At 34.2% G+C, this 25,578-nt stretch overlaps 3 protein-coding genes across 3 annotated transcripts; 1 reads left to right on the top strand and 2 right to left on the bottom strand.

Annotated features, from left to right (window-relative positions):
- The first annotated feature begins 181 nt into the window (after nt 1–181).
- On the top strand, nt 182–1,651 carry LOC144568184 (metalloendoproteinase 2-MMP-like). Its single transcript, XM_078318444.1, has one exon. It carries the CDS (start codon nt 345–347, stop codon nt 1,509–1,511), a length of 1,167 nt encoding a protein of 388 aa, XP_078174570.1. The 5' UTR covers nt 182–344; the 3' UTR covers nt 1,512–1,651.
- Nucleotides 1,652–5,289: 3,638 nt separating this feature from the next.
- On the bottom strand, nt 5,290–7,349 carry LOC144568547 (Major facilitator superfamily protein). The gene is made up of 4 exons (XM_078318911.1): nt 7,116–7,349; nt 6,817–7,034; nt 6,191–6,714; nt 5,290–6,103 (listed from the first exon to the last, which is right to left on the bottom strand). Exons 1-4 carry the CDS (start codon nt 7,165–7,167, stop codon nt 5,296–5,298), a joined length of 1,602 nt encoding a protein of 533 aa, XP_078175037.1. The 5' UTR covers nt 7,168–7,349; the 3' UTR covers nt 5,290–5,295.
- A 13,535-nt stretch (nt 7,350–20,884) lies between these two features.
- On the bottom strand, nt 20,885–23,745 carry LOC144568328 (plant UBX domain-containing protein 3-like). The gene is made up of 4 exons (XM_078318636.1): nt 23,518–23,745; nt 22,966–23,275; nt 21,579–21,674; nt 20,885–21,501 (listed from the first exon to the last, which is right to left on the bottom strand). The coding sequence occupies exons 1-4, from the start codon at nt 23,655–23,657 to the stop codon at nt 21,109–21,111; spliced, it is 939 nt and encodes a 312-aa protein (XP_078174762.1). The 5' UTR covers nt 23,658–23,745; the 3' UTR covers nt 20,885–21,108.
- Nucleotides 23,746–25,578: the final 1,833 nt, after the last annotated feature.

Below are 25,578 nucleotides of genomic sequence, written 5' to 3'. Positions count from 1 at the left end.
TTTATTTATAGATTTAGCGGAGACGAACCTCCTAAATTGAATTTGAAGGTGGCTTTGACATTTTCTCATTTTGACAAACACAGGACCTCAGGATTGGAAAGTTATTATTTTCTGGTTCTGTGGACCCTTGTAGGAATTAAAAACATTATAAGATATTAAGAACCAGACGGAGGCGTGCTAGTTAGACACATTGTCAGAAAGATTCAACAAGTTAATTAACCCCAAGGAATAAAACACCATTAAAAAAACCCAACTTGACCATAACAACCCCGTCTATTAGCAGTCTTATTGGACTGGTTCTCCTCTTATTCAATCATAACTGGTAACAACAACTCAACAAGCACATGTTACTTGTACAATCTCTATTCAGATTCTATAAGACCAAAGAACAAAACACATTCTCACAATTTACCCCTCATTTAATTCCTTCAAAAAAATTGAGATCCATGACAACCTCTACTATCCTTCTTCAATGCCTACTTGTAATTGCCTTTGTTTCTGTTTCGTCGGCCCTCTCCGTCCCGGACCCGCTAAAGGATGTTCCTTCCTTTGTTAATCCATGGATCCCCTTCAAAAATCTTTCGGGTTGCCACATGGGCGAGAATAGGACCGGCATCGCCAACATGAAAAAGTACCTAAGTGAGTTCGGTTATCTCCCTTCTCCGCTTTCCAACTCCAATTTCTCTGACTCCTTCGACTCTGAGTTCCAAGATGCCATTCTTTCTTATCAGCGCCGCTTGGGGTTAAATGCCACCGGGTACCTAGATGAAAGAACCATCGAAAAAATGGTCTCCCCACGTTGCGGTGTTGCAGATATAATAAACGGCACATATACTCATGGCCGGAACCTCTACACCTTCTTCGAAGGGAATCCCGCATGGCCTAATACTTCACGCGATCTGAGGTATGCACTGATTGCCACATCAGCATCAACAATTGATGTGACAACCCTACGCCAAGTATTTGCACGTGCCTTCTCGCGGTGGGCAGCAGTCATCCCAATGAACTTCACCGAGACTGATTCTGCACAGGACGCTGATATCACCATCGGATTTTACAATGGATCGCACGGGGATGGTGAGCCGTTTGACGGGCCTCTTGGGACCTTAGCGCACGCTTTCTCTCCGACTGATGGGAGGTTCCACCTTGATGCATCAGAGACCTGGGTAGCTAATGATGTGACAAAGTCAAGCTCAAATGTAGCTATTGATTTGGAGTCGGTTGCGGTGCATGAGATCGGGCATTTGTTAGGCCTCGGGCATTCTACGATAGAAGAAGCAATTATGTACCCGACAATAACGGTACGTGAGCAAAAGGTTGAGCTAACGCAGGATGATGTGTCCGGCGTGCAATATTTGTATGGTTCAAACCCTGAGTTTAAAGGAGTTGCACCGACCGGTGTTGCCGGGGAGACGATGGATAGCAGCGGCAGTGCAGAAATTTTAAGAGGAGGGTTGGGGATGCTACTCGGACTCGGCATTTTAGTCATGACAAATTATCTACTAATTTAATTTTGCTCATTGCAATTTTTTTCTTATTTAGGGTATGGATATATAGGTTACAAAAATTTGGTTTAGGTTTGAATGTACATATATTCAATCAGTTGACACATTTATATAGAAAAGAAATGTTTATGTGAGAGCTTTTGTGCCAATATGTTTATGTAATTATGTGAGAGAGCTTGCTCTTTCCTAGTAAAATTTCAAATTTTCCTTTTAAGTCTTCACGACTATAAAAAAAAAAAAAAAAAAAGTAGATCTTAACCGTTAATTTAATTTAATTTAATTTACGAACAGGCAATTATTCAGGAAGTGCCAACAGCTAGATCAACGGTCAGGATGTTACCGAATGTAACGTGGTATTAAATCGGAAGCAAATCTGCTGTGATCCTACAGGATTGCAGGTCCTGCGATTCCAATTTCAACCCTTCATTTATTACAATGTAAGAATCTTAAAAAGAGATAATTTTTGCACGGATCTCAAAATATATGAACGGTTGAAATTAGAATCGCAGAAACCCTGCGATCCTAGATTTATTTCCGTACTAAATCAAGGTCTCCAACTCCAAGAGTAAGAATAAATCTATCTTCCAAATTAAATCAATCGCAGCCAGTTCTACTCAACCAAGGAAAAATAATTAAGTCTCCATTCTAATTTAATCAACAAAAGAAAGGTTCAAAACATCACTTTCTACTACAGGACAATAATTAATTGTTTACGCGTCCCAATTAGAAAATAAAAAGTTTCCTTTGTAAAATCATTCATAATTTCATATTCATTTAATTAGATGGATATGTTAAATTATTAAATTATTCTAAAATCAAACGACGATGATATAAATTTAATAATTTATAGGAGTAATTGTTATTATACCCATCAAAACTTTAAAATCGCTTATTTCACTACTAAAAAGTAAAAAACAAAAAGTCTTTCTCATCTTTCATTTCTTTAATCTAATTTTAAACTTTTATTTTGAGAAATCAACTTATATGAAATCAGAAATTTGTTGAGTTTATTCATTTTCTATGATTTCATATAAATTAATTTACGGACTGCATAAATTCTTACAGCCAATTTTGTGTAATCTCCTTTGCAAAATAAAACTTAGCAAGGAATAAGTAGATTGTCAGTTTGTCATTTCTATCAATAAAGATCTAGTTTTTTTACCAATGCAAATCCAGTAGCTAAATTTGCACATTAGCATTAAATTTTGATTAATTAAAATTAAAAAAAATATTGATGGTATTGAACAGTAAGAATTTTGTTGATTGAAGAAAATAATAAATTAGTTATTTCATCTTAAAATAAAATATTAATATAAGTTTAAATAAAAGTTACAAATTACTTTTAAAAAAAGAAAATGAAATATGCTGTTTGTTTTTAGCGGGAAAATAATTAATTTTCAAATTTTAATGACAGAATTAGATATTCATAAGTTTTTATGGGTATGACAATTACCTTTATATATCCATATTATCAGTGAAAATTAAACAAATGTTTTCTTATTAATAAATGTGTGTTGGCGCGGTTGACCCGACTTTAATTCTTAAAACTTAAAAGAATGATGATTTCTGAATCGGGAATGTTAAACGGATTCGGAAATATCCATCTGAATCCGCTCCGAATTTAAATAAATGGGGCGGATAATTTTGCAAATCCAAATTTAGCTATTTACTAAACATAAAGAAAAGATCTGAATCCAAAAATAAATAATTCTTTTATGGGTAAACGAAACAGATCTCCCAGTTATATCCAAAACCCATTATTTTAATGGGTAAACCCAGACCCAAAGATCTCTCCTCTATTCATCTTTTATATTGGTCAACTATTATGCACATATATGAGAAATTTTATTTAAATAGATGAATTTCATATTTATGTTTTTTTAATTAGTATTTCTATCTTAAAATTTATATAATTTAATTATCCAATAATTATTCATTTTGCATCTATATCGACGAATTTAATTTTAAATTTTAATATGTTTACTATCTATTAGCCGATAGCAGCCATAACAGCAATGCTACAGCAGTTATAACAGAATCAGTTGAGAGTTAGTTGTTGACTAGATTGTTAGAGATTGTTGACTATGTTGTTAGAGATTGAATAGGTTGTTAATACTGTAATTAGAGAATAGAAGGAAGTCACTGTGTTGGCTATATATAGAGAATAGATACATGCTTGTACAATTACACAAAAGATGAAATAAAGATTACAAGATTCATTTCTTTTTCTCTCCCTGTTATCTAATTTTATACTATCTGATATGAATTTGATATTAACATTGTTCGCTCCGAATTTGCTCCATTTTCACGCCTATGGACCTGAGATGGATTATTGAGCTCTCTGTTCTGCGAATTCGCTCCGCACATATTTTACTTGAGAGGCCCTACTTGTGGAGGTGCTATTCCTATGCGTATTTAGAGAATCAGTTTTGGGTCTTGCTCTGCTTTCTGTTCTCCTCTCTTCTCACATGCATTTTTATATTGGGCCAGCTTTACATTCTTCTCAGCAAGCCTGCATTGGAGCACAGCCCAAGTTCACATAATATTCCTTCTTTGTTCACAGCCCAATTCTTTAAATTTTCCAGGTTAGGTTTATGTTCTTCAGAAATTAATTTCTGCAAAAGAAAAGGACAAGGGAATAATATTACGCACACAACTGCGAAAGTGTTACCGCTAAAAAAAAAAAAAATGGTAGGAATTGGTAAGGAAAAACCTTGTTTTTTTTTTTTTATTAATGAAAATTGTGTCACAAAAGTCATGTTGATCGAGTTTCTTGCTACCCCTTAATTAACAGCGGGGAAAGGAGTCTAAAAATTATTATAATTTAATGAATTCAGATATAAGTACATCTAGAAAAATAATAAAATGGTTTTTCCGTGGATATGTTGAGTTTGTTCAAAAAGGTCAAAACATTTGTTCTGAGAAAGGTGGAAATTGCATTTGACTTTTTTTTTAATCCTTCTAGAGAGAGAACGCTTATGTTTGTTTATATATTGTATTAATTCTAGAAATTAGGCGATCATGAATTCTGTTTTGGCCAGCCTTCAATCCTAAAATCTCAATAAATATTTCTTCACGGCCTCATACTGTATTAATTATTATTATTATTATTATTACAATTAAATCAGCAAGTAGCTGTAAGCTCTTGCTTTTTAATGACAGCTACTGGTCTTCTTCATTCCTTTATAAATACTTGGGCGATTAACAGTAGCACACATGGTTTAACAAGAAGATTTAGAGAAAGATTGATCCAATGGATAGTCAAAACACAAACGGTTTGTCGTGGGCTGATCAATGGGATACTGGCAACTACCCGACAGCAACACAAAAAGAAGAGTCGAGAACAAAGAGAATGCAAAAGGTCACAGCAAAGGCAAAGGCCTCGGCCTCGAATGGGTTAAAGAAGATCAAGAAAGGTACAATGGCCGGTGTACAATGGATCAAGGACAAGTATCGGCAGAGAAAATCAGAAAGAAACTAGCTAGTGTGTTTAATTGAATCAAGATTTGATCATCCTCTCTTTTGCTTTCTATTAATTTGTTTAATTGATTGATTTATTGATTCATCCATTTTTCCATTAATTCATTTCTGTTGATGTTTATTCCGTGCTTTATTAAAAATAATATGTATCTTTGTAACTAAATTAATTTCTTTGTGTCCTATCAAAAGTTATTAGAATTGGATTGAATGAACATTACGAATTAGTCAAAATGCACACTAATAGTGGAATAAAAAAACAGAGAAACAAAAGAAAGGAATGAGGAATGTAAATACAATGAAATCAGTTCAGTCAAGTACTGGTACTGTTGTAATACCGCGACAAGTATGTAAAAACGATAAAACTAATACAACTCAGAATTGCCAGAAACAAGTAATACTTGTCGAGCCGTGCCTCTCTTGGATCATCAGAAAACCAGCCGCCCTTGTTACTATCTCCGACGGCAGTGACTACTTGTAATATGTCGATTAAAAAGGCACCGAGAAAACTCCCGAAACCAAAGACGCTCGAGTAAAGCGCAATGCCGATTGTTCGCATTGTATTAGGCACCTCGCTATAGAAAAACTCGTTCATCCCAACCACAGTAAAGACGTCGGAGATGCCTAGCAAAACATACTGCGGAAGCAACCAAAATATCGTCAAATCTATTCCTCTTTCTCTACATTCATACAACCTCTTCGACTCAACCAACGTTGCAATAAACATGGCTACTATGGACAAGAACATGCCGATCCCAATTCTTTGTAGCACAGTGATTCCTTTCTCTTCGCGTGTTATGACGCGCAGCAGAGGAACAAGCATCTTGTCATAGAGAGGCATGAGAAGAATGATGGAGATTGTCATTGTGCTTTGTAGCATCGCGGGAGGAACGACAAAAGAGGTGCCGATTCTGTGGTGCATCCACATACCTTGTTTTGTGAAGAACGTGAGCGGCTGTTGAAAAATCACCGCAAACATCAGCAGCATAGCCCATATTGGCAGTAGTCGAGCTATTGTCTTGGCCACACTCGGAAGGGGTTCTTCCAATTTAATGAATGAATCGATACCGATACCGTCACCTTTCATGATACTTAGGTCATTAAGGGATTTCGCTTGTAACCTACAGAGATAAAATAAAATTTCAGTAAATTTTTTGTGACTTTTATTTAAATTAATTGAGGATCAGTTCTCATTACTAAAATCATACTCCAATTCAACAGCCACTTCATCGTCGTCGTTGTCATCTCTAAATGGCAACCGCACCTTTCGCGCAATTACACTTGAGGCAACATCCTTGATGAACCGAACAACACTCTCGAAAGGACGGCTTTTATGTGCTTTTCTCTTGTTGTACACGTAAAGCCTCGCCCCGCATAGGAACGAACTAACGGACAGGGCCATGACACCACTTGGGATAGCAAATCCAAGCCCCCAACCGATCGTGTCTTGCACATAAGACATGATGGAATTGCCCAAAAGAGAACCGGTACAAATTCCAAAATACCACCATTGGAAGAACAGGCTCTTCACTTTGCTCTTTTCCTCCTCTGACTCATAGGCCGAGTCATCATCATCGTCGTCGTCGTCCATTTGTAATTGATCAGCACCAAAGGCTTGTAGAGAGGGATTGTAGCAGCCTTGGCCGATGGAAATCAAGTAGAGAGGTAGAAATAGAGACGAACACGGCATCCATGCCTGGAGCAATGCCCATGAAGTTAAACCAATCAAGCCCTGATATAATGTCACAAGAGAAATTAATCAGATAGTTTTGTTCTATAACTATAAGAGGCTGAATTTAATTCAATCCAATTCTGATTTATCAAAAGTTCTAACCACAACATAAAGCAGAGAAGAGGCTGCAATGACAGAGTAGCGGTCCCAGAAGGAATCGGTGAGAACAGCGCTGAGCAGAGGCAGCATGAAGTTGACGCCACTCCATGTGCTTACACTCCTCGCCGCCGACGAAGTGCTCATCTGCACCACCTCTGTCAAGTATGTCACCAGATTCGACGACACCCCCTTGTATGCAAATCTCTCCACACTCGCCACCACTACAAACTCCATATCAATTCCAAAAATTTTAATTCATGTACTAACTAAAATTCATTTAGAAAATCACAAAATCCCTTTACCTATAATGAGAATACATGACTTGCTTAGCCTAGTTGTTCGGGGCCTATCCATGGCATTAATTTCTCCTCCTCTGCAATAGCACTAGCAAGTGCACTGGCTGTGATAGGAAATAAGACAAAAAGGTTAGGAAAAGCATGCATGGTGGGGGGGGGGGGGGGGGGGGGGGGGGGGGGCATTTATGGAATTTTGCAAAATGGCATCATCATTCAACTTAAACTTCATCTTCATTTATAGACTTAATTCATTTCTAGTGCTGTCCGAGTATATTGGCAACTAACTAACCCAAGCCAAGGAAATGGCTTCTTTTTCTACTACATTGTATTATTGTCTTTTGAGGTGGCTACTCCACAAAAGGAAAAGTTGCGAAAGTAACGAGTCATAACTCCTAATCCAAAGTTATATAAGTTTAATTAAATTAATTCTTGTTCATGGAATCTTATCATGTAGTTAATTAAGTGTTAATTTGTACCCTTCACATATAGTTTATATATAGAGCATTACAACAATCAACAATGACAGGAGATGCAAATTGGAAGATCCGGACCTCTCCAGTCTCCACGAGTAAGACTAGTAACACTGAATGTGGATGAATTCGCTTAGATATGATTTTGCTATATAGTTTAGAGTAAAATATTATGATTACTATTAAAATTAGCTTCAATATTCAGCATGAAAATTTTATATGATTAATTCCTAATGTTCGCTTAACCGTCGTGATTTGAAAATCTGCTTCCTCCGTTATACGCGCGTAACACAAATTCTGGAGCTATATATAGAGGCTAGAGCTCTATTTTTCTTCTTCAAAAAACAAATTCTGGACCTACACAGACTAGTCACCACAAGAAGTTACCCACACAAATTGTTACAGAAGAAACTATGTTGGGGATGAGTATATATATCTTTATATGACTATATATGAGGTGGGATAAAACAAACTGGTTTCTTTAGTGACACAAATACAATGCAGATTTAAAATGTGGATATTGCGGTTTTATTTCTTTTTGGGGTGATACAGACATCATGTAAATAGATCAGTTGCTTCTCGCCTCAAAACCTGGGATAGTTCATTAATTGTTATTGTTACAACGGCATGCACACTTTATTTCTATTCCCGCTTTTTAACCTGCCCGTATCTTTTGTTTTTTTAAGAACGAGGATATACAAAATTAATAAATATTGACCGACTGAGACCATGATACTAATTAATATGTTTACAACTCCGTAATGTGAATTCATATTTTCATAAAATAATTAAATAATCAATTCAAATTGTTCAATATGAATTTTATAGGAAATTGTGTTTGGAGATCAAATTTAATATGTTTTAGAATTACTTTGTTATTTTTTTAGATACATAGAAAATTAGCTGATTTAAAGAATCTAGACCCTCTGAAAACAGTCATACCTAAAAAAGATATATTGAAAATTTGTACGGTATGTACATTTTCATATGAAAAATAGTGGTTCAAATAAATTGTTTTAATTTTGAAAACAAAAATATGAATTCATAATACAAAGTACAAACTGATCTTCGCATTGCAAAGCACCATAGCCTCTTATATTGATCCATATAACACACATAAATCTTTTATCATTTTATCCTTTTGTTTTTTTTTTTTTTTGGTTTTTTTTAAGGGTAATTATAATTTCCCCCACCTATCCATCCCTCATTTCATCCCCCAACTAACTTTCTATTTTAACTATAACTATAACTACTATTTCTAACAACCTTTATTTTTTTTATCTTTCTCCCTTTCTCTTCTACCTCCATTTTTCTCTTTCACCTCCATCTTCTTCTCCCACCTCCTTCTCCCACCTCCGCCTCCGCCTCCCTCTCCCACTTCTGCCTCTCCCACCTCCCTCTCCCACCTCCACCTCCCACCTCTCTTTCTCACCTTCGCCTCCTACACCTCACCTCACATCCGCCTCTACCTCCCTCTCTCACCTCCGCATCCCACCTCCTCCTCCGCCTCCATTTTTCCATCGATAAGCTCCTCTCCCTCTCCCACCTCCCACCCTCTCCCACCTCGAAATGGTAAATACAATAATTATAAGCTCCCTCCCTCCTACACTTTCGTCTCGATTTTTCTCCTCTACGCCTGCTGCTCCCGCTCCAGTGAACGTTCTGCCGGAGATCATCCGTCACTCCATCCCAATCAAGCACGCCTCTGCCAGGAATGAATACTTCATTGTGTATGAATGAATACTTCAATGTTTATATTCTCATTCCTCATGAAGTAGCGAGTTTTGCAAAGAACAAAGTTTTATTAATGATGAATTAGGCCACTGCGTATTAAATAAATGACATAAAAACAAATTTTGAAAAAAAAAATAGAGATATATGAATGAATATTTTATGTCTTAGATATAAATACTTCAATGTGTATAAATGAATACTTAATATCTTAGGTATGAATGCTTGCGTGACAAGATATTAATACTTGTGCAACGGACAACTCGAAAGTATGTCATCATGGATCTCATTTGAAAGATAAAATTGTGTAAAAAAACGTTCGTGGTTTTAGATTTGCAAAATTCTTCACAGATCGTCAAAAATATTGGCTAGATTGAACGGAGAAAAAAAACACACCTATAAAAACGTGTAAAAGATGGATGAGTGATGTGTCCAGTTTTTATATTTGCACTTGCACGACGAAGATGAATATTTTCTCGATAAGGATGAATACTTGTACAACGAACAACTCGAAAGTATATCATCATAGATCTCATTTTAAAGATAAAATTATGTCAAAAATATTCGTGGTTTTAGATTTGCAAAATTCCTCACCGATTGTCAGAAATATTGATTAGATTGAACGAAGAAAAAAAAATTTCATCTCTAAAAACGTGTCCAGTTTTTTTTTTAAATACTTGATATATTATGTATGAATACTTGATGTGTTATAAATGAATACTTGATGCATTATAGATGAATACTAGCGCGCGCCAGTTGTAAAATATTTCAAATATTATGTGGTCTCCAAATAGTAAGTGGTCCCCCTAAGTAGTTAGTAGTTATTGAAGTAGTTAATGACTGGGGGATGAAATAGGAGATTGTTACGGGGATAGCTAGGTGCTCCCTTTTTTTAATTGGTCCTGAAGAATGCAGTTTTTTGTTTGTTAAGTCACAATGCATAAGGAAATACATCTATTATTTTTATAGTCTCACATTAATTACACTTAGTCGAAAATTAAATAAGTGCACAAATATCTAGCAACAAAAGACTTAGATCTCATTCCTTTTTCGTCTTTTTCCTTGCTTTTAAATATATAACCATATCTTGAAAAAAAAAATGAATGAAGTTTTGAGTTACAGATTAAAAGTCAAGAACCTACCGCCCTTTTAACTTTTTTTTTTTGAAACCCTGTGGCTCAGGTTTTATTTTTTTTATTTTTTATTATCTCGTATGCTTTCAAATGTCTGAATTAAGTTTCCTGAGCCATTACCTATTTGATTTGTGATAGTGTGTGGTTGATTTTATTTGCTTATGACTAAATTAGCTAGTTAATGGATCATAGAAGCAAACTATATATATAGAGCTGGCTAGTAGTAATACATTAATTTTTAGAATAATTATATCATTCTCCTCATCCCTGTCCCTCCATTTATCCCCCCCACACTCTCTCTCCAAATTAACTTCCTTAACTGTCTTTTATCCTCCATTAATTCCGCTAAGAATTTTCATTTATCCCCGCATTAATTATTGTCCTTTAATAACAATCACCGCATTAATTATATTATCATTTTAATAACAATCATCGGATTAATTATACTATCCTCTAATAACAATCTCCGCATTAATTATACTGTCATTTAATAACAATCCCCGCTAACAATTATTTATCTGTTTATTGATGTTCAAGAAAGTATTTACCATTTATCTGACAAGTATTTATCATTATGTCTCGTAAGTATTTATCATTGTCCCTGACATGATAATACTTTGATTTGATTAAACATTACTTATTGACAAGTTCAAGAAAGTATTTATTATTGTTCTGACAAGTATTTATCATTATATTTGAGAAATATTTATCATTATCTTTGACGTACATATGTTTTACTAAAAATTACAATTATGTCTGAGAAGTACTTATCCATGTAATATAAAATATTTATCATTATACTTGAGAAGTATTTATCGTTGTCTTTGACATACATATATTTTACTGAAAATTGCAATTTAAAGTTGATAAAAATTGATAACAACCAATTATTAAAAAAAATAACGTTGTATGGTTTAAATTATTTATATGAAAAATATACATTAAACTTCCGTTGAGCCAATTATTATATATGAATTCATATAAAACCATAGAAAATACTAACAGATTACAGTTCATACAACATATATATATATATATAGAGAGAGAGAGAGAGAGATGGGCTATGGTGCATTGCAATGCATAGGCCATGGTGTGCATTGGACCATAAATCACCGATTCAAAGTCCAAATGACCGATCCAAACCGTTCATCTTGTTCTCCATATTAATATGTGCTTGGAGACCAAATTTTATATTTTTTGGAATTTTTTTACTATTTATTAAGCCACTTTGAAAATCGCTGATCCAACGGTGACTGTTTGGAACAGTAAAATCAGAAGCCACCGTTGGATCAACGATTTTCAAAGTGGCTTAATAAATAGTAAAAAAATTCCAAAAAATATAAAATTTGGTCTCCAAGCACATATTAATATGGAGAACAAGATGAACGGTTTGGATCGGTCATTTGGACTTTGAATCGGTGATTTATGGTCCAATGCACACCATGGCCTATGCATTGCAATGCACCATAGCCCATCTATATATATATATATATATATATATATATATATATAGAGTACGGCTAACGCGCTTCCTCTAGCATATGGGCCGAAATGCTTCTGGTGAAAAGTTGAAATTTCAAAATCCAAAAAGTCGATCTGAACCGTTCATCTTCTTCTCCATATTAATATCTGCTTGGAGACCAAATTTTACATTTTTCTGAAATTTTTTACTATTTATTAAGCCATTTTGAAAATCGCTGATCCAACGGTAGCTTCTGATTTTTACTGTTTGGTAAGCCACCGTTGGATCAGTGATTTTCAAAATGGCTTAATAAATAGTAAAAAATTTCAGAAAAATGTAAAATTTGGTCTCCAAGCAGATATTAATATGGAGAAGAAGATGAACGGTTCAGATCGACTTTTTGGATTTTGAAATTTCAACTTTTCACCAGAAGCATTTCGGCCCATATGCTAGAGGAAGCGCGTTAGCCGTACTCTATATATATATATATATATATATATATATATATATATATATATATATATATATGAGTAAAGCTAGCGTGTGACATGCTCATCAAGAAAGTTTGGTGAGCATAACTCCAAAAGTATATCGGATCGACGTCAAATGCCAAATCCAAACTGTTGAAATCCATGTACTTCATGAGTGATGCATATACATGCAAAATTTTGAAAGTTTCGAGTTTATTTGCTACACGGTCAAGTGGTCAAAGAAATGAACATTTTATTATAAGTTATTTTATATATTCAATTTTTATTATTTCTTTGACCACTTGACCGTGTAGCAAATAAACTTGAAACTTTTAAAATTTTGCATGTATATGCATCACTCGTGAAGTACATGGATTTCAACGGTTTGGATTTGGCATTTGACGTCGATCCGATATACTTTTGGAGTTATGCTCACCAAACTTTCTTGGTGAGCATGTCACACGCTAGCTTTACTCTATATATATATATATATATACATAGCCTTTTGTACATGCAATCCCATGTGATCCAACACATAACATATACTCCTCAAGATCCAATACAATGTGTGTATAAAAGTTATGTCCTTACCACTTAATAGTCATATGATCAAGTTTTGACCCATAATTCGTAAAGTTATGATCTAGTTTGGACCAAAATTTCATACATACCTAGTTGTATTAGATTCAACATATCAAAAAAAAGGAGTGTGCATGTGATCCATGACGTGATGCCTCTTGGTTAAAGGTCTCCAACAAAATTGCATCTCCAATGAAAAAATACAAGGATTAACATATATGTGCATACATACATAAGAAAATTATAATGTGCATGCATACATACATAATAGAGAATAAAAATTCTCAGTTAAAATTTTCATCCAAAATTATAAGAAAATATTTATACATAGGAAAATTTCAATTATGTCTGAGAAGTATTTATTCATGTAACATAAAGTATTTATTATTATGCTTGAGAAGTATTTATCATTGATGTTTTACTAAAAGTTACAGTTATGTCTGAGAAGTATTTATCCATGTAACATAAAGTATTTATCATTATACTTAAGAAGTATTTATCATTGATGTTTTACTAAAAGTTGCAGTTATGTCTGAGAAATATTTATTCATGTAACATAAAGTATTTATCCATGTAATATAAAATATTTATCATTATGTCTGAGAAGTATTTACTATTTATGTTTTACTGAAAGTTGCAATTATATTTGAGAAGTTTTTATTCATGTAACATAAAGTTTTTATCATTATGTCTGAGAAGTATTTATCATTAGGTGAGGGGATTGTTTATTTAATGGTCCCCAGTTGTGCGGGGACAATCCAAAAAAAAAAAAAAATTTTGTGCGAGGATAACTGACAAGTATTTATGAGGGAATTGTTTATTTAATGGTCCCCAATTGTGCGGGGACGATTAAAAAAAAAAAAAAAATTGTGCGGGGACAATTGATGAATTGATTTATTATTTCATAAATAGAGATCATTGCATAGGGATTAATACTTTGCAAATTTAAGATAAATATTTTGATACTTCAAGTTAAATACTAACAGTTTACGAAACGCTTATTAATGATTGAGCGGTCTCTCCATGATTTTTTTGACAGTTTATGCAGGGTTTTTTTGTGAGAATAAAGCTATGAAAATTGTTATCAGGATGATAAATTAAATGGAGCCCAAGACAGTATTAGTTGTCCAAGGTAACATAAAGTAATGCTTGCTTCTGCTTTCCTGCGTGGATTTCACTTCATGTTTTCATTTCTGGTGCTAACTGCGTCCGCACATATGTTAAAAAGGAAAAATGTAATTCATATATAGAAAATAGGTCTGCTTGTGTGGGGAGAAAATAATAATTGAAAATAGGTACGCATAATAATAGTAAATTTAATTCATTTAATAATATGAGATTTAAAGATATATTTGTCTAAGTATTTAGTTCAATTATATAATTGACAATTAACAACAAAAAAAGTACTGTCAATAAAAATTATCTATCAATTATAGAGTAACTGTTACTGTTAGCACACCTCAAGACTTTTAAAATGCTTTTCATTTGTGGACATATGGGGGTAAATTATTTCATTAGAAAGCAGGGAGTATCTAGAAAGTAAAGGAAGTAGAATTAGAGATGATCACATTAATTTGCCACAATTCCACATCAGATTTGTGCTTTCCTACGCGGATTTCATTAATTTTGCTATCCTAAAATTCGATGTTGCTTAGTTTGTTTGCTTTTCTTCTTTTCTTTTTTTTTGAAAGATGTTTCTCAGTTTGACTTCTACCAAATGCCGGAAATAAATCTGCTATGATTCTAAGGAATTATCGGGTCCTACGATTCCAAATCAAACCTTTCATTTTTTAAGTATTACGAATCTCCATAAAAGTTGATTTTTATGCACGAATCTCAAAACAAATAAAAGGTTAGATTTGGAATCGTAGGACTACAATCCCTTTTAGGATCGTAGCAAATTTATTTCCCCCAAATGCCACCAGGAATATCTTGCTAGAGACAAAAAAAAAAATTTCACATCATAACCGAATATGTCAGCACACCAAGCATGGTTTGCCATTTATGTGTTGTAAACTCGAAATTCGAGTATTCCGGGTTGTGATCATCATTAAAAAATTAACACAAAGTATGATATGTCAAAGTATGATATGTGATCACGCTGCACGTGATCAATACCGTTTGATCTTTGATTAAATGTTAAATTTTAAATAAATTACCTTAAATTGCAAAAAAAAAAAAAATGTGATCAAATATGACCATGTTTAAACACGACACATGTGATCACCGCATGTCTCACGTGTAATGACTAATTTGCTGAATTTAATCACAGCACCATACGACGTAAAATTTTGACTTGATCACAATACGACACGTGATCAAGACGTAGCGCAAATTTCCTTCCCTATATACAGATATAAATATCTTAATATATAATTTTGTTTTAGCGTAGGCAACAACTATAATTAGGATATTAATCGGGAAGAGGATCCGATATTCCGATGTCACTCACTTGTACAGAATCAGAGAAGGTACAGACTAGCAGCAGTCATCCTCAGAAAGTATCAAGTAAGACTGCAAGAGGATGCCAGAAACGGTACTGAAGTAACTATGTGGACACTATTTCCTAGCTATCCATAATCCATCCATCTTTAATTTCCCTTACAAATTTATCAAACCATCCATTTGCTTCATAAATTAACTGACAAAGTGACAATACATTATCAGATTTTCTTCCATCCAGTAATTTGTACAACAGTACAATTTTACCATATTTATTGTAATATAGTACTACACAAACCATGTATTATATTTATTTCTAATTTCTACAGGTAGCAGCAACTAGAAAGTGGAAAACACAAATTAATCTAGCTTGTTGACAGTACGTACACTAGAGGAGAAACACCGATCGATCGAAATTGGAGCATATGAAACATCTTAATTGTGTAATTAATTACGTCTGATTCTATCAGAATCGTAATCGCCTTTCTCAACCTTCTCTTTAAACCTTTCTTTCTCTTGGAGGGTCTCACCGAGCACAGCTTCCTTGGAGTTGTCTAAGGTTTCCTTTGCTGCCTCACCGATTTCATCTTTTTTCTCCTTGGCCTGTCGTAGGAACTCTTCGGCCGTCGATCTTGCCTTCTCAGCCATTTCGGTTACTTTATCCTCAGTTGAGTACTGTACATAGACATAAATGCAAGATAATTGAAATTGTAACTGTTGATCAATTAATTAAAAAAATGTTCATTAATTTTCATATATTGGTAACATGTATATCATATATTAGTACAACAAAACAATGCTATTAATGGATGGTGTCAAGTAATTTCTGACAATTAAATTACCAATATATAATTAGCATATATAATCAAAGTGTTAGTCAAATTCAGTCAATAAATATGGTAACAACTAACAACACGTACATGTACATATATATAATATATACATATGTCAACATAATGTAGTAATAGTAGTAGTACAGACTGCATAGGTCATGAATTCATAATGGATGCGTAGCACTTGCGTCTGGACAAGTACAACTACTCTTATCATTTGCTTTTTATATCACTTTACTATTTATTATGTCATTGTCTGAATAAATTTAAAACCCGGCCCAAACAAGCAGCGTTTGGGCCGGAAGCTTTTGGAAATAAAAAGGAAGAGAAAGGTTTCAAGTCTTGCTAGTAGCTAGTTTGTTTCCTTGATGAAACATATTTGAAACAAAAAGGTACAATTTTTGAAGGAATGAAATTGAAATTGTTAGAGTAATTAAATAATGAATTGAGGAGGAAAAGAGTTGTGGGTTATAGCGGTACCCTCGAAACGAGATTGCTTCCAACGGCAAGTGATGGAACCATCGCCATCTTTTTCATTTTCATGGACTGGCACAGCCTTTGCAACATCATCATTTTTCTCATTCTCTTATTGCTCTGTATGTGGAAGAACGGGAAAGAGAGAAGAGTTTATCTTTTCTTAAAAATATAAGAAAAAAATAAAATAAAAAACAAGGCAAGGACTGATGAGAATGAGATGAACTCTAATTGTTATGAGTTTTGAGTTGTAAATAAATAATCGATAAGACAGATGGGTGCGTGTGTGTTGGTGCGACGTGGTAGCTGCTGGTAGCGGCACGCAGCCAGCTATCATGCAATTCAAGGCACTCTCTCCACTCAAGACCTATAAATTAATATTTTTTACCATAAATATAAACGAGTTTCAAAAAATTTAAACAACTGGAGATGTCCCTTCGCTTTAGCAGAAGGAAGCTGCAGGGACCCCGAAATTTTTATTTGTAGCGCAAAAAAAAAAATAATAATAAACCAAAACAATCTAGTTTGCAAATTTTTCATATTTATCCGAGCACACTGTCAATCTACAGCTAATTTATAGGGAGGTGCAGATTGTCGTAGAGATCTCCTAAAATCACAAAAAATGCATTGTAATATTAAATATATTTAAGTTTTGAAGACCTCTAAGCCAATGTAGCTTCCATAAATGAGCTGTATATAGACCGTGCGGCCCGGATAAATATGAAAATCTTCTAAATATAGAGTGTTTTGATTTATTTATTTTTTTATTATGATATTTTAAAAAAAATCAAGCAGGGACTAATCTAGTTCAGGGTTTAGGGAATTGCAACAGAATTTTTGTTTCGAGATGCTATTTGATTTTACTTTGAAATTGAAACGAGTGGACAGAAGGGCAAAATTTCTGCTGTCTTGATTTTTCGTATGCATGGTTAAGGTCTACAACTTTTCCTCAGTAACTCGCACCAAAATTATCCAAAAAAAAAAAAGAAGGTTGTGTTAGGGTGTTCTCCCGAGTTCTTTTATTAATGTAAATAGATAGGAAGAAAAGGAGGTGAAGAAGTAAGTGAGTTTCATCTTTTTTTTTTGGTTGTAAGCCCTTAGGCAATTTCATTTAATATCAGAGCAAATTACAAGCTTGTTCTAGCATAGGTATTTATATTACACAAAGATATATAGTATCATATACAATGAACTACTTGTAAAATCTATCACTGCTAAAAATTAAAGAGAAGAGAGAAAGTAAAATAAGTAGTTGCAAAATGTTCAGTTCGCGCCATATTAGCAAGTCAATTGGCCTATTCATTCTCTTCTCTTGATATGCAAACATAGCAGTAGAGCGAGTGTGACTACACCTTCGTCAACATCGCCTATAAGAGTGCGCACCTAAGAGGCACTGAATCAGACCAGACCAGGAACTAAAGCAGACCGGACTAGGACAGTCACCACTTTCAGCCGAAGAGGCACTGAATCAAACCAGACAGTGAACTGAATCAACTGAACCAGGACAGTCACCACTCAGCTGAGGAGGCACTGAATCAAACCAGATCGAAAGCTGAGTCAATTGGACCAGGACAGTCACCTCACAGGAGGCCGCAACAATGGAAAGGGGTAGAAGGAGAGGAGGGGAGGAAAGAGGAAGAAGAAAACACATCATCATTATCATCATTGGCCACAACCACAACAACACGTACCTTATATACTAATATTAGATACTACGGCGGACGGAGCGAATTTACAGCATCCTCAATCGAACCCGGAGAGTCGAAGCGGATCAAAAAGTGATGACCAGATCCGTTAAACGGAAGCACCTGCTCAGTTGGAGTAATGCGAGATGGACCGACGAGCGATAACTAGATCAGTTGGACGGAAGCATCTGCTCAAAACGTGAGACGGAGCATTGAATAGCAACAGAGTCATCCGCTTGAATGGAGCGAGTCGAAATGAACCGGGCGGACTAGAGGAGGGGCAGAGGTGGCGGGGCGAGACGGAAAAGCAGAGCGGACGGACGACTCTCAAAACATCGGCTTTAAAATTTCTTATTTCTCTGATGGAGAAATGGTGGAGCGGAGCAGACACTTACAAAGTGTTTCGATATGAGTTTCATCTTTTTTACGCTCTGATTTAAAAGTTACACAGTTGTTGAGTTTCTCTTTAGATTTTGAGCATAGTTCATCTCTGTTTTTCTTCTCGTCCCTCTCTCATCTCCGAAATTTGTTGTTTTGGAGCAAGTAACCAATCACGGGAAGATCCTCACACCTTTGCTTCCTTCTCCTCTCTGTGCATATCTTTTTTGGAGTTGATCCTTACTTTCAACTGACAATAGGAATGTTAATAGCACCTTTAGATCCGTTAATCTGACTAATATCGCGTTTGATAAGACGAATATGAAATATTTTTTGTTTTGTTAGATTACTGAGTACGTTGAGTACGTGTAAGGATAAAGTTCTTTTTTTGTTAACATAACGGATGAAGACTATTTCACATATATTACTCTATTGAGTAATTATTAAAATTTAAATATAAATTGGTTTTTTTTTATGTTACTCTATTGAGTAATTATTAAAATTTAATTATAAATTGTTTTTTTTTATGTTACTCTATTGAGTAATTATTAAAAATTAAAGGAGCCTGATAATTGTACCTCAAACAAAATCCCCAAGCGCGTCCCCCAAGTAGTTTAACAGAAAAAACTTTCAATATTATCTAACTTCCATTTTCAGCGCTAATATCCAAACATTTAAAGCTATGTTTATAACATTTTACAATGTTACTCACAAGCATATAAACCTCTGTCTGAAAGCATTAAAATTTTAAATCTGTATAGTTTTAACTCCTAACTACTTTTGTTTTCAAGCCAAAAACGGAAAAAATTTCTTTCACTCGCTTTTTTTTTATTTTTTTCTCTGATCATTCTCATCAATTTTCCCGACGATCCGTGATGAATTTTGCGAATCTAAAAATATGAACGGTTTTTACCCAATTTTCTCTTTCAAATGAGATCCATAAAGAATAACTTTTGAGTTATATTTGTGTTGTAATTTTTTTTTACCACTTTAAATCTTTGTGACTTTTATTTTTTTTTATTTTGCTTCAAAATAATTTAAACCTTTGTTTACAAGCATATAAACCTCATTAATGATACTTTAAATCTCTAGAATAAAACATATAAACCTCATGTACAAACAATTTAAATCTCAACAATAACACTTCAAAACATATAAACCTCATGTACAAAGCCTTGGAAATTTTAATGGTTGTAAACTGAGATTTAAAAACTTGAAAATTTAAAGTGCTTATGACTTTTACTTTAAAAAAAATGACTTTCAAATTACTCAAAAGTATTTCTTCATAAATCTTATTAGATAAAATCAAATAAAAAACGTTCGTATTTTTAGATTCATAAAATTCATCACGGATTGTCGAGAAAATAAATTATAATGATTAGAGAAAAAATAAAAAAAAGTGGGTGAAAGGAATCTTTCCGTTTTTGGCTTGAAAACAAAAGTAGTTAGGAGTTAAAACTATACAGATTTAAAATTTTAATGCTTTCAAACAGAGGTTTATATGCTTGTGAGTAACATTGTAAAATGTTATAAACATAGCTTTAAATGTTTGAATATTAGCGCTGGAAATGAAAGTTAGACAACATTAGAAGCTTTTTCAGTTAAACTACTTGGGGGACGTGCTCGGATATGATGGCTCGGGGTACCAGAACATTTCTCAAAATTAAATATAAATTGGTTTTTTATATACGGATATGATGTATGAAATGATATAGTTTTATTGATTTTTTTATATGGATATGATGTATGAAATGATATTCTATTTATGGTTCATACATATCTATTTAATGACAATTTTTATCAGTTTATCTATCAAGTATGAGCAACTTTTATTTTTTGTTAGCTTAAGGATAAAAGGTAAATTTATTTTTCGTTAGCTTACGAGTAAGGGTAAAAGAATTTTTTCACTAACTTCGTAAAGGTATTAAAATGCTTCCACCTAACGTGTTGGTACCCATTGACACCCCTAGTTCCAAAATCTCACCTCAAAGTGCAGTCCGAGCGGTTTAATTTTAACAGACAGGTTCCCAAAAACTATGACAAACATTACTCAAAACTTCACCAGGAACATTATTAACTAGAGCATTCTCCAACATAATGCAACCTCAGGCCAAAATAGAAATTGAAGAAAAACTCATTCCACTAATGATCCCGCAGACAAGATAATGTAGCACAGTGAAAATGATGTTTTCGAGTCAGAAAATATAAATACCAGCAAAATAATGCAGCTAGTCAGCAAGTACCAATACCCCCACTGGTATGGAAAAAACATAAACTGAAACACAGCTCTAGACATGCTATATAAAAACATACAGTACAGATTCAAACAAACACAGCCAGATCTACATTTTCTGAATTACAACAGAATTTGAGAGACCAGCTTGTTCAATAGTTAAACTGGTATCGCTCAACACCTTTGGAGGGAACCCAGTTTGCAATTGGTAGTTTGTTGCCATACCAGGCCTTGAAGCTTCTATGAAAGTACGTATGTGTCCAACTGTATGAGTGGTGTTGAAGCGTGCAACCATGCGGGTCCCATCTGCCAATCTCAGTTGTATTGGGGTGGAAGGCAAAGAATCATCAACAGACAACCCAATCAATGACCCTGAGACAGTGCTGGGGTTGGTTGAACTGGAGGCAGCCTTGGGTTCGGCAACTGGAGGGGTGTCAGATGAGGATCCCTCCCCTAAGGTTCTCCCAACACCCTGAAACGGCTTAGGAGGAGCAACAGGTGCCTGCATAAACCAGGTTTTGTTTAGTCTCATTTTCATTTTGAGAAGAATTAATGCAACTAAATTTAATAAAGACATACCTGATAATCTTCGGAACGCCTAAAGAGGTTGACATTGACCACTGTCCTCCTGTCAGCAGGCTCCAGCTCTCTGGGGCATTCTGACCTCTTAATGCTCTGAACGATACGGTAAATAAAGAAGAAAAAGAACCAAATTAGTATATAAGAATAGTTCAAATTGCAACCAATGAACAGATAAAGTTTTATGTTTGCTATTTAACTAGATATTTCTAAAAGTTTTCTTGTGGCTCAAGGAAAGCGTTAGCATCTATTTTCGTAGAGACATTTAAGCAAGTACAACAATACGATCAAGAAATAAAAAAAAGCATCAATGCCCTAATTAAGGAGATCTCTATCACTCAGTAATTTTGATCCATCCAGAAAGCTCACCCTAAACAATAACGTGACACACAGCTCAGACTGTTCAAAATTGCAATTAACTACAAAACAACAAGGGACTCATTTTGCATTCCATAAAAAAAAAATTCAATCAACACGCCATCGCGAACTCTCACGATAGGTTTGGCGAGCCCGCGGTAAAAAAAGGAGGGTTCGTGATAGGCTTGGTGAGCCAGCGGTAAAAAAAAATCTCTTTATGGAAATGAAACCCTCACGAATTGGGCAGGAGTAGTACTAGGATGGGTGACCTCCTGGGAAGTCCTTGTGTTGTTGATTCCGGTTGGGTTTCATTTCTAGCCTACCCCAACTTGTTTGGCAATAAAGGCTTTGAAGAAGAAGAACACGGCCATTGCAAAAGCTTAAAAGTTTAGTTGCAAGTAGTGATAGTGGAATACTCTGATGGTTGGTGGGTGGGTGGGGGGGTTGGGGCAGCAAAAGATAACACAATCCCTAAGCATCATAACACACTTGTTTATTGTGACGAACAAACTAAGAATCTACATCTAAATATACTGCATGCATAATTATACATAGATTTTCTTAGTAATGTACACAAAAATTAAAGCTGAGATCATGATTCGTGAAATTGAAATTTGATCAAAACTCCAATTAGGAATTACATAATGAATGCTAGGATCTTGTTTGCACAAATTCTATTTACATTTTGATACCCATGTAAATAACTTGATTTTAACATCCTAAAAGATAGCGACAGTAAGTCATATCATTTACTTTGACGGTAAGAATCTATGAAGGGGTGTTCTAACACATTGTAACAGAACAATTTATTAGATCAAAATTCATCTCAAGTTACCCCAAGAAGAAGCAAATTCCAATAAAACTAAGCATGGGGACCATCAAGCTCAGGTAACTTTTAACCAAAAGTCATATCGCATGGTACAGGATCACATCAAACTAGTAATTGACATGTTAGCAGAAATGACAGCTTGTTTTTAGAATGGATACCAGCAATTAATAGCAGTAAATTAATCATAAATTAACTCGTTACCTCTAGAAAGGAAGCATTCTCAGGATCATCAAACATCCTAAGCGGACCATCATCGACAGTGAACCCATTGTTCCAGAATACGATGTGGTGGAGGGAAGTTTGAGGTGGTTGGGAAACAGTTGGTGCCGGTACAGTTGGGGCTGCCTCCCCAGACAGTGTCCTGCCAGTCCCTGTAAAACTCCCTGAGCTAGAGCTTGAGGGGTTTTGCTGCTCGTACCGCACCGGCCTAGCGCCCATCTGCCTCACCTGCTCGAAGAAACCCTCTATATCAGGGCCATTGCCTTTGGTTGGATCTTGAACCAACATTCCACTGTATAGACCACGGAAGAAAGATGAAAATTTTCCAGTAAATAAATAAAGATCAGTATTGAAAAATGAAACTTGCTTATTAAGAATCTGCGAGCAGGGGTACGTGATTCTTAAAATACACAAGGGTTTGTCACAAATCAACTAACCCTAAGTGTTATACCAAGAGCACCCAATAAGCAGAGAGCAAAGCATGACTAGATCCAAAAGATATAGTTGAATAAAAATGAGTAAAAGAAGAAACACCTCTTCTCGCCGCCGGTGTAGTACTCCTGAGGGGTATCGGAATCATCGCTTCCATCGCCGGAGGAGGGTTGGCGATTCAGATCGGCGAGCGTACGGATCGCCGGGCGACCGCCACCCGTCTTCTTGTCCTTCGAGCTCATTGTTGTCGTTGAGTGAGAGAGGAGGAGAAGAAGAATCAAGAAGAGAAGAGAGACTTGACAAACACGCGAGGAAGCGAGAACGCAAGAATAAGAAATTTTAACACTAAAGTTAACAAAATAAGTTAACACTAAGTTAGCACCGTACGCTTCCTCAAATTAGGAACCCTGAAATTTTGAGTAAACATTTTAACAGAGCAGTTTTAACTTCATACAGCGGACGGACTATTGAATTTAAATAGCACTGTATATGAAATCGTGTGCTGTAGAGCAAAAACTACTCCGTTAAATTTTTTACCCGAAATCTTGCTCCTGTGGGACTAATTTGCAATTTGTAGGCATTTTTTTATTTTTCTCGGGCTTTCTTTGACAACTCCAAAAATACAAGTTACTACTCCTAGTCTAAAAAAATCATTATTACGTGCAAAACTCAAAACCAAATATGCATAAAAAAGAAAAAGTCTTGCTTTGCTTCCACGATGCGTGATATTTTGAATAGAGCGGTTCCATATTTATCAATTTATTATAGTAATAAAGCTAGCATGCTATCTGTGATGTGATATAATGACATACCGTATTATTTTTAAAAAATAATTATTGGATATATTTCAATGGCGAATTCAAAGCATTAAAACCGATCTACTTCACGAGTTATGCATTTACATACAAAGATTATAAATTATTGAATTCATTTGATATAAAGTTAAATGGTCAAAAAATGAAGAAATAAGTTAATTTTAAAACATATAATTTTCATTATTTTTTATTGCTTTACTTTATAATAAATGAATGCAAAAATTTATAAGTTTTACATACAAATATATCACTTATGAAATAGACTGGTTTCAACAGTTTGAAATTTATTCAGTAGATTTTTTAGTTTTCATTAGAAAAAATAGATTTTTAAGAAAGTAACACGACATGTCACTATACTACAAGTAGCATGCCGACATTTCTCTTATTATATTTTATTTAAAAATTACTACGTATAAATCACTAAAGTTATGAAATATTGGTCATCACGCGATTACTTTTTTAATTTAGGATGATACTTCCGTTGGATTCAAAAGATGGCCAGCAATAGGATGAGGTATGAACACTCAGTTCTTTTTTTTTTTTTCTAAATATTGATATTTCGAAGTTTAATTTATAAGTAGTTATATTCAATTTGTCCACCAATCAAAGAGATAACATGTTAAAAAATATATAATCTCGTACCTTGTTTAATTATGATTTATATTAGAGGAATGGAAGGAGAAGAAAAAAACTCATAATTAATTCTTACTTGATTAGATACTTTTATGGAGGGATCACATGAAAATCAATTATTTTGATAATTTTAAAATACCAATACACAAGATTTAAATTTGAAATTCAATATTACAGGCATGATATATGATGCACGTATTTTTTTCTATAAATAATGATGAGATTTTATATACACTTTATCAAACATCAAGTAATTTGAAGTTTACGATCCTTAATGCATGAAAATAATGTAATTAAGAGCAAAATTAGAGTATGTTGTGATCATTAAAGAGTTGGTTGAGCGTAACTTCAAAATCTATTATATTAATTTTAAATGAGATAGATTCAAATTATTGAAACTGGTCTACTCTATGAGTGATCAGTGATGCGTGTACATACAAAATTTAAAAAAAATTGAATTTATTTGTTATAAAGTCAAGTGGTAAAAAATATGACTTTGTATGTGCAAAAAAATGAAGTTTTACAAGTTATCTTAATGCATTCATTTTTCAACTATTTTGGACCACTTGACTTTGTACTAAATAAATTTAAAAATTAAATTTTTTTCGTATGTACATGTATCGCTTGTGAATAGATCGGTTTCAATATATAGTTCAAATTCGTCTCGTTTAAAATTAATCCATTAAATTTGAGAGTTATGCTGACCAAACCCTTT

This window comes from Carex rostrata, chromosome 17, assembly GCF_964058835.1.
Source record: "Carex rostrata chromosome 17, lpCarRost1.2, whole genome shotgun sequence".
Classification (NCBI taxonomy): Eukaryota; Viridiplantae; Streptophyta; class Magnoliopsida; order Poales; family Cyperaceae; genus Carex; species Carex rostrata.
This window is presented reverse-complemented; position numbering and strand designations above follow the sequence as displayed.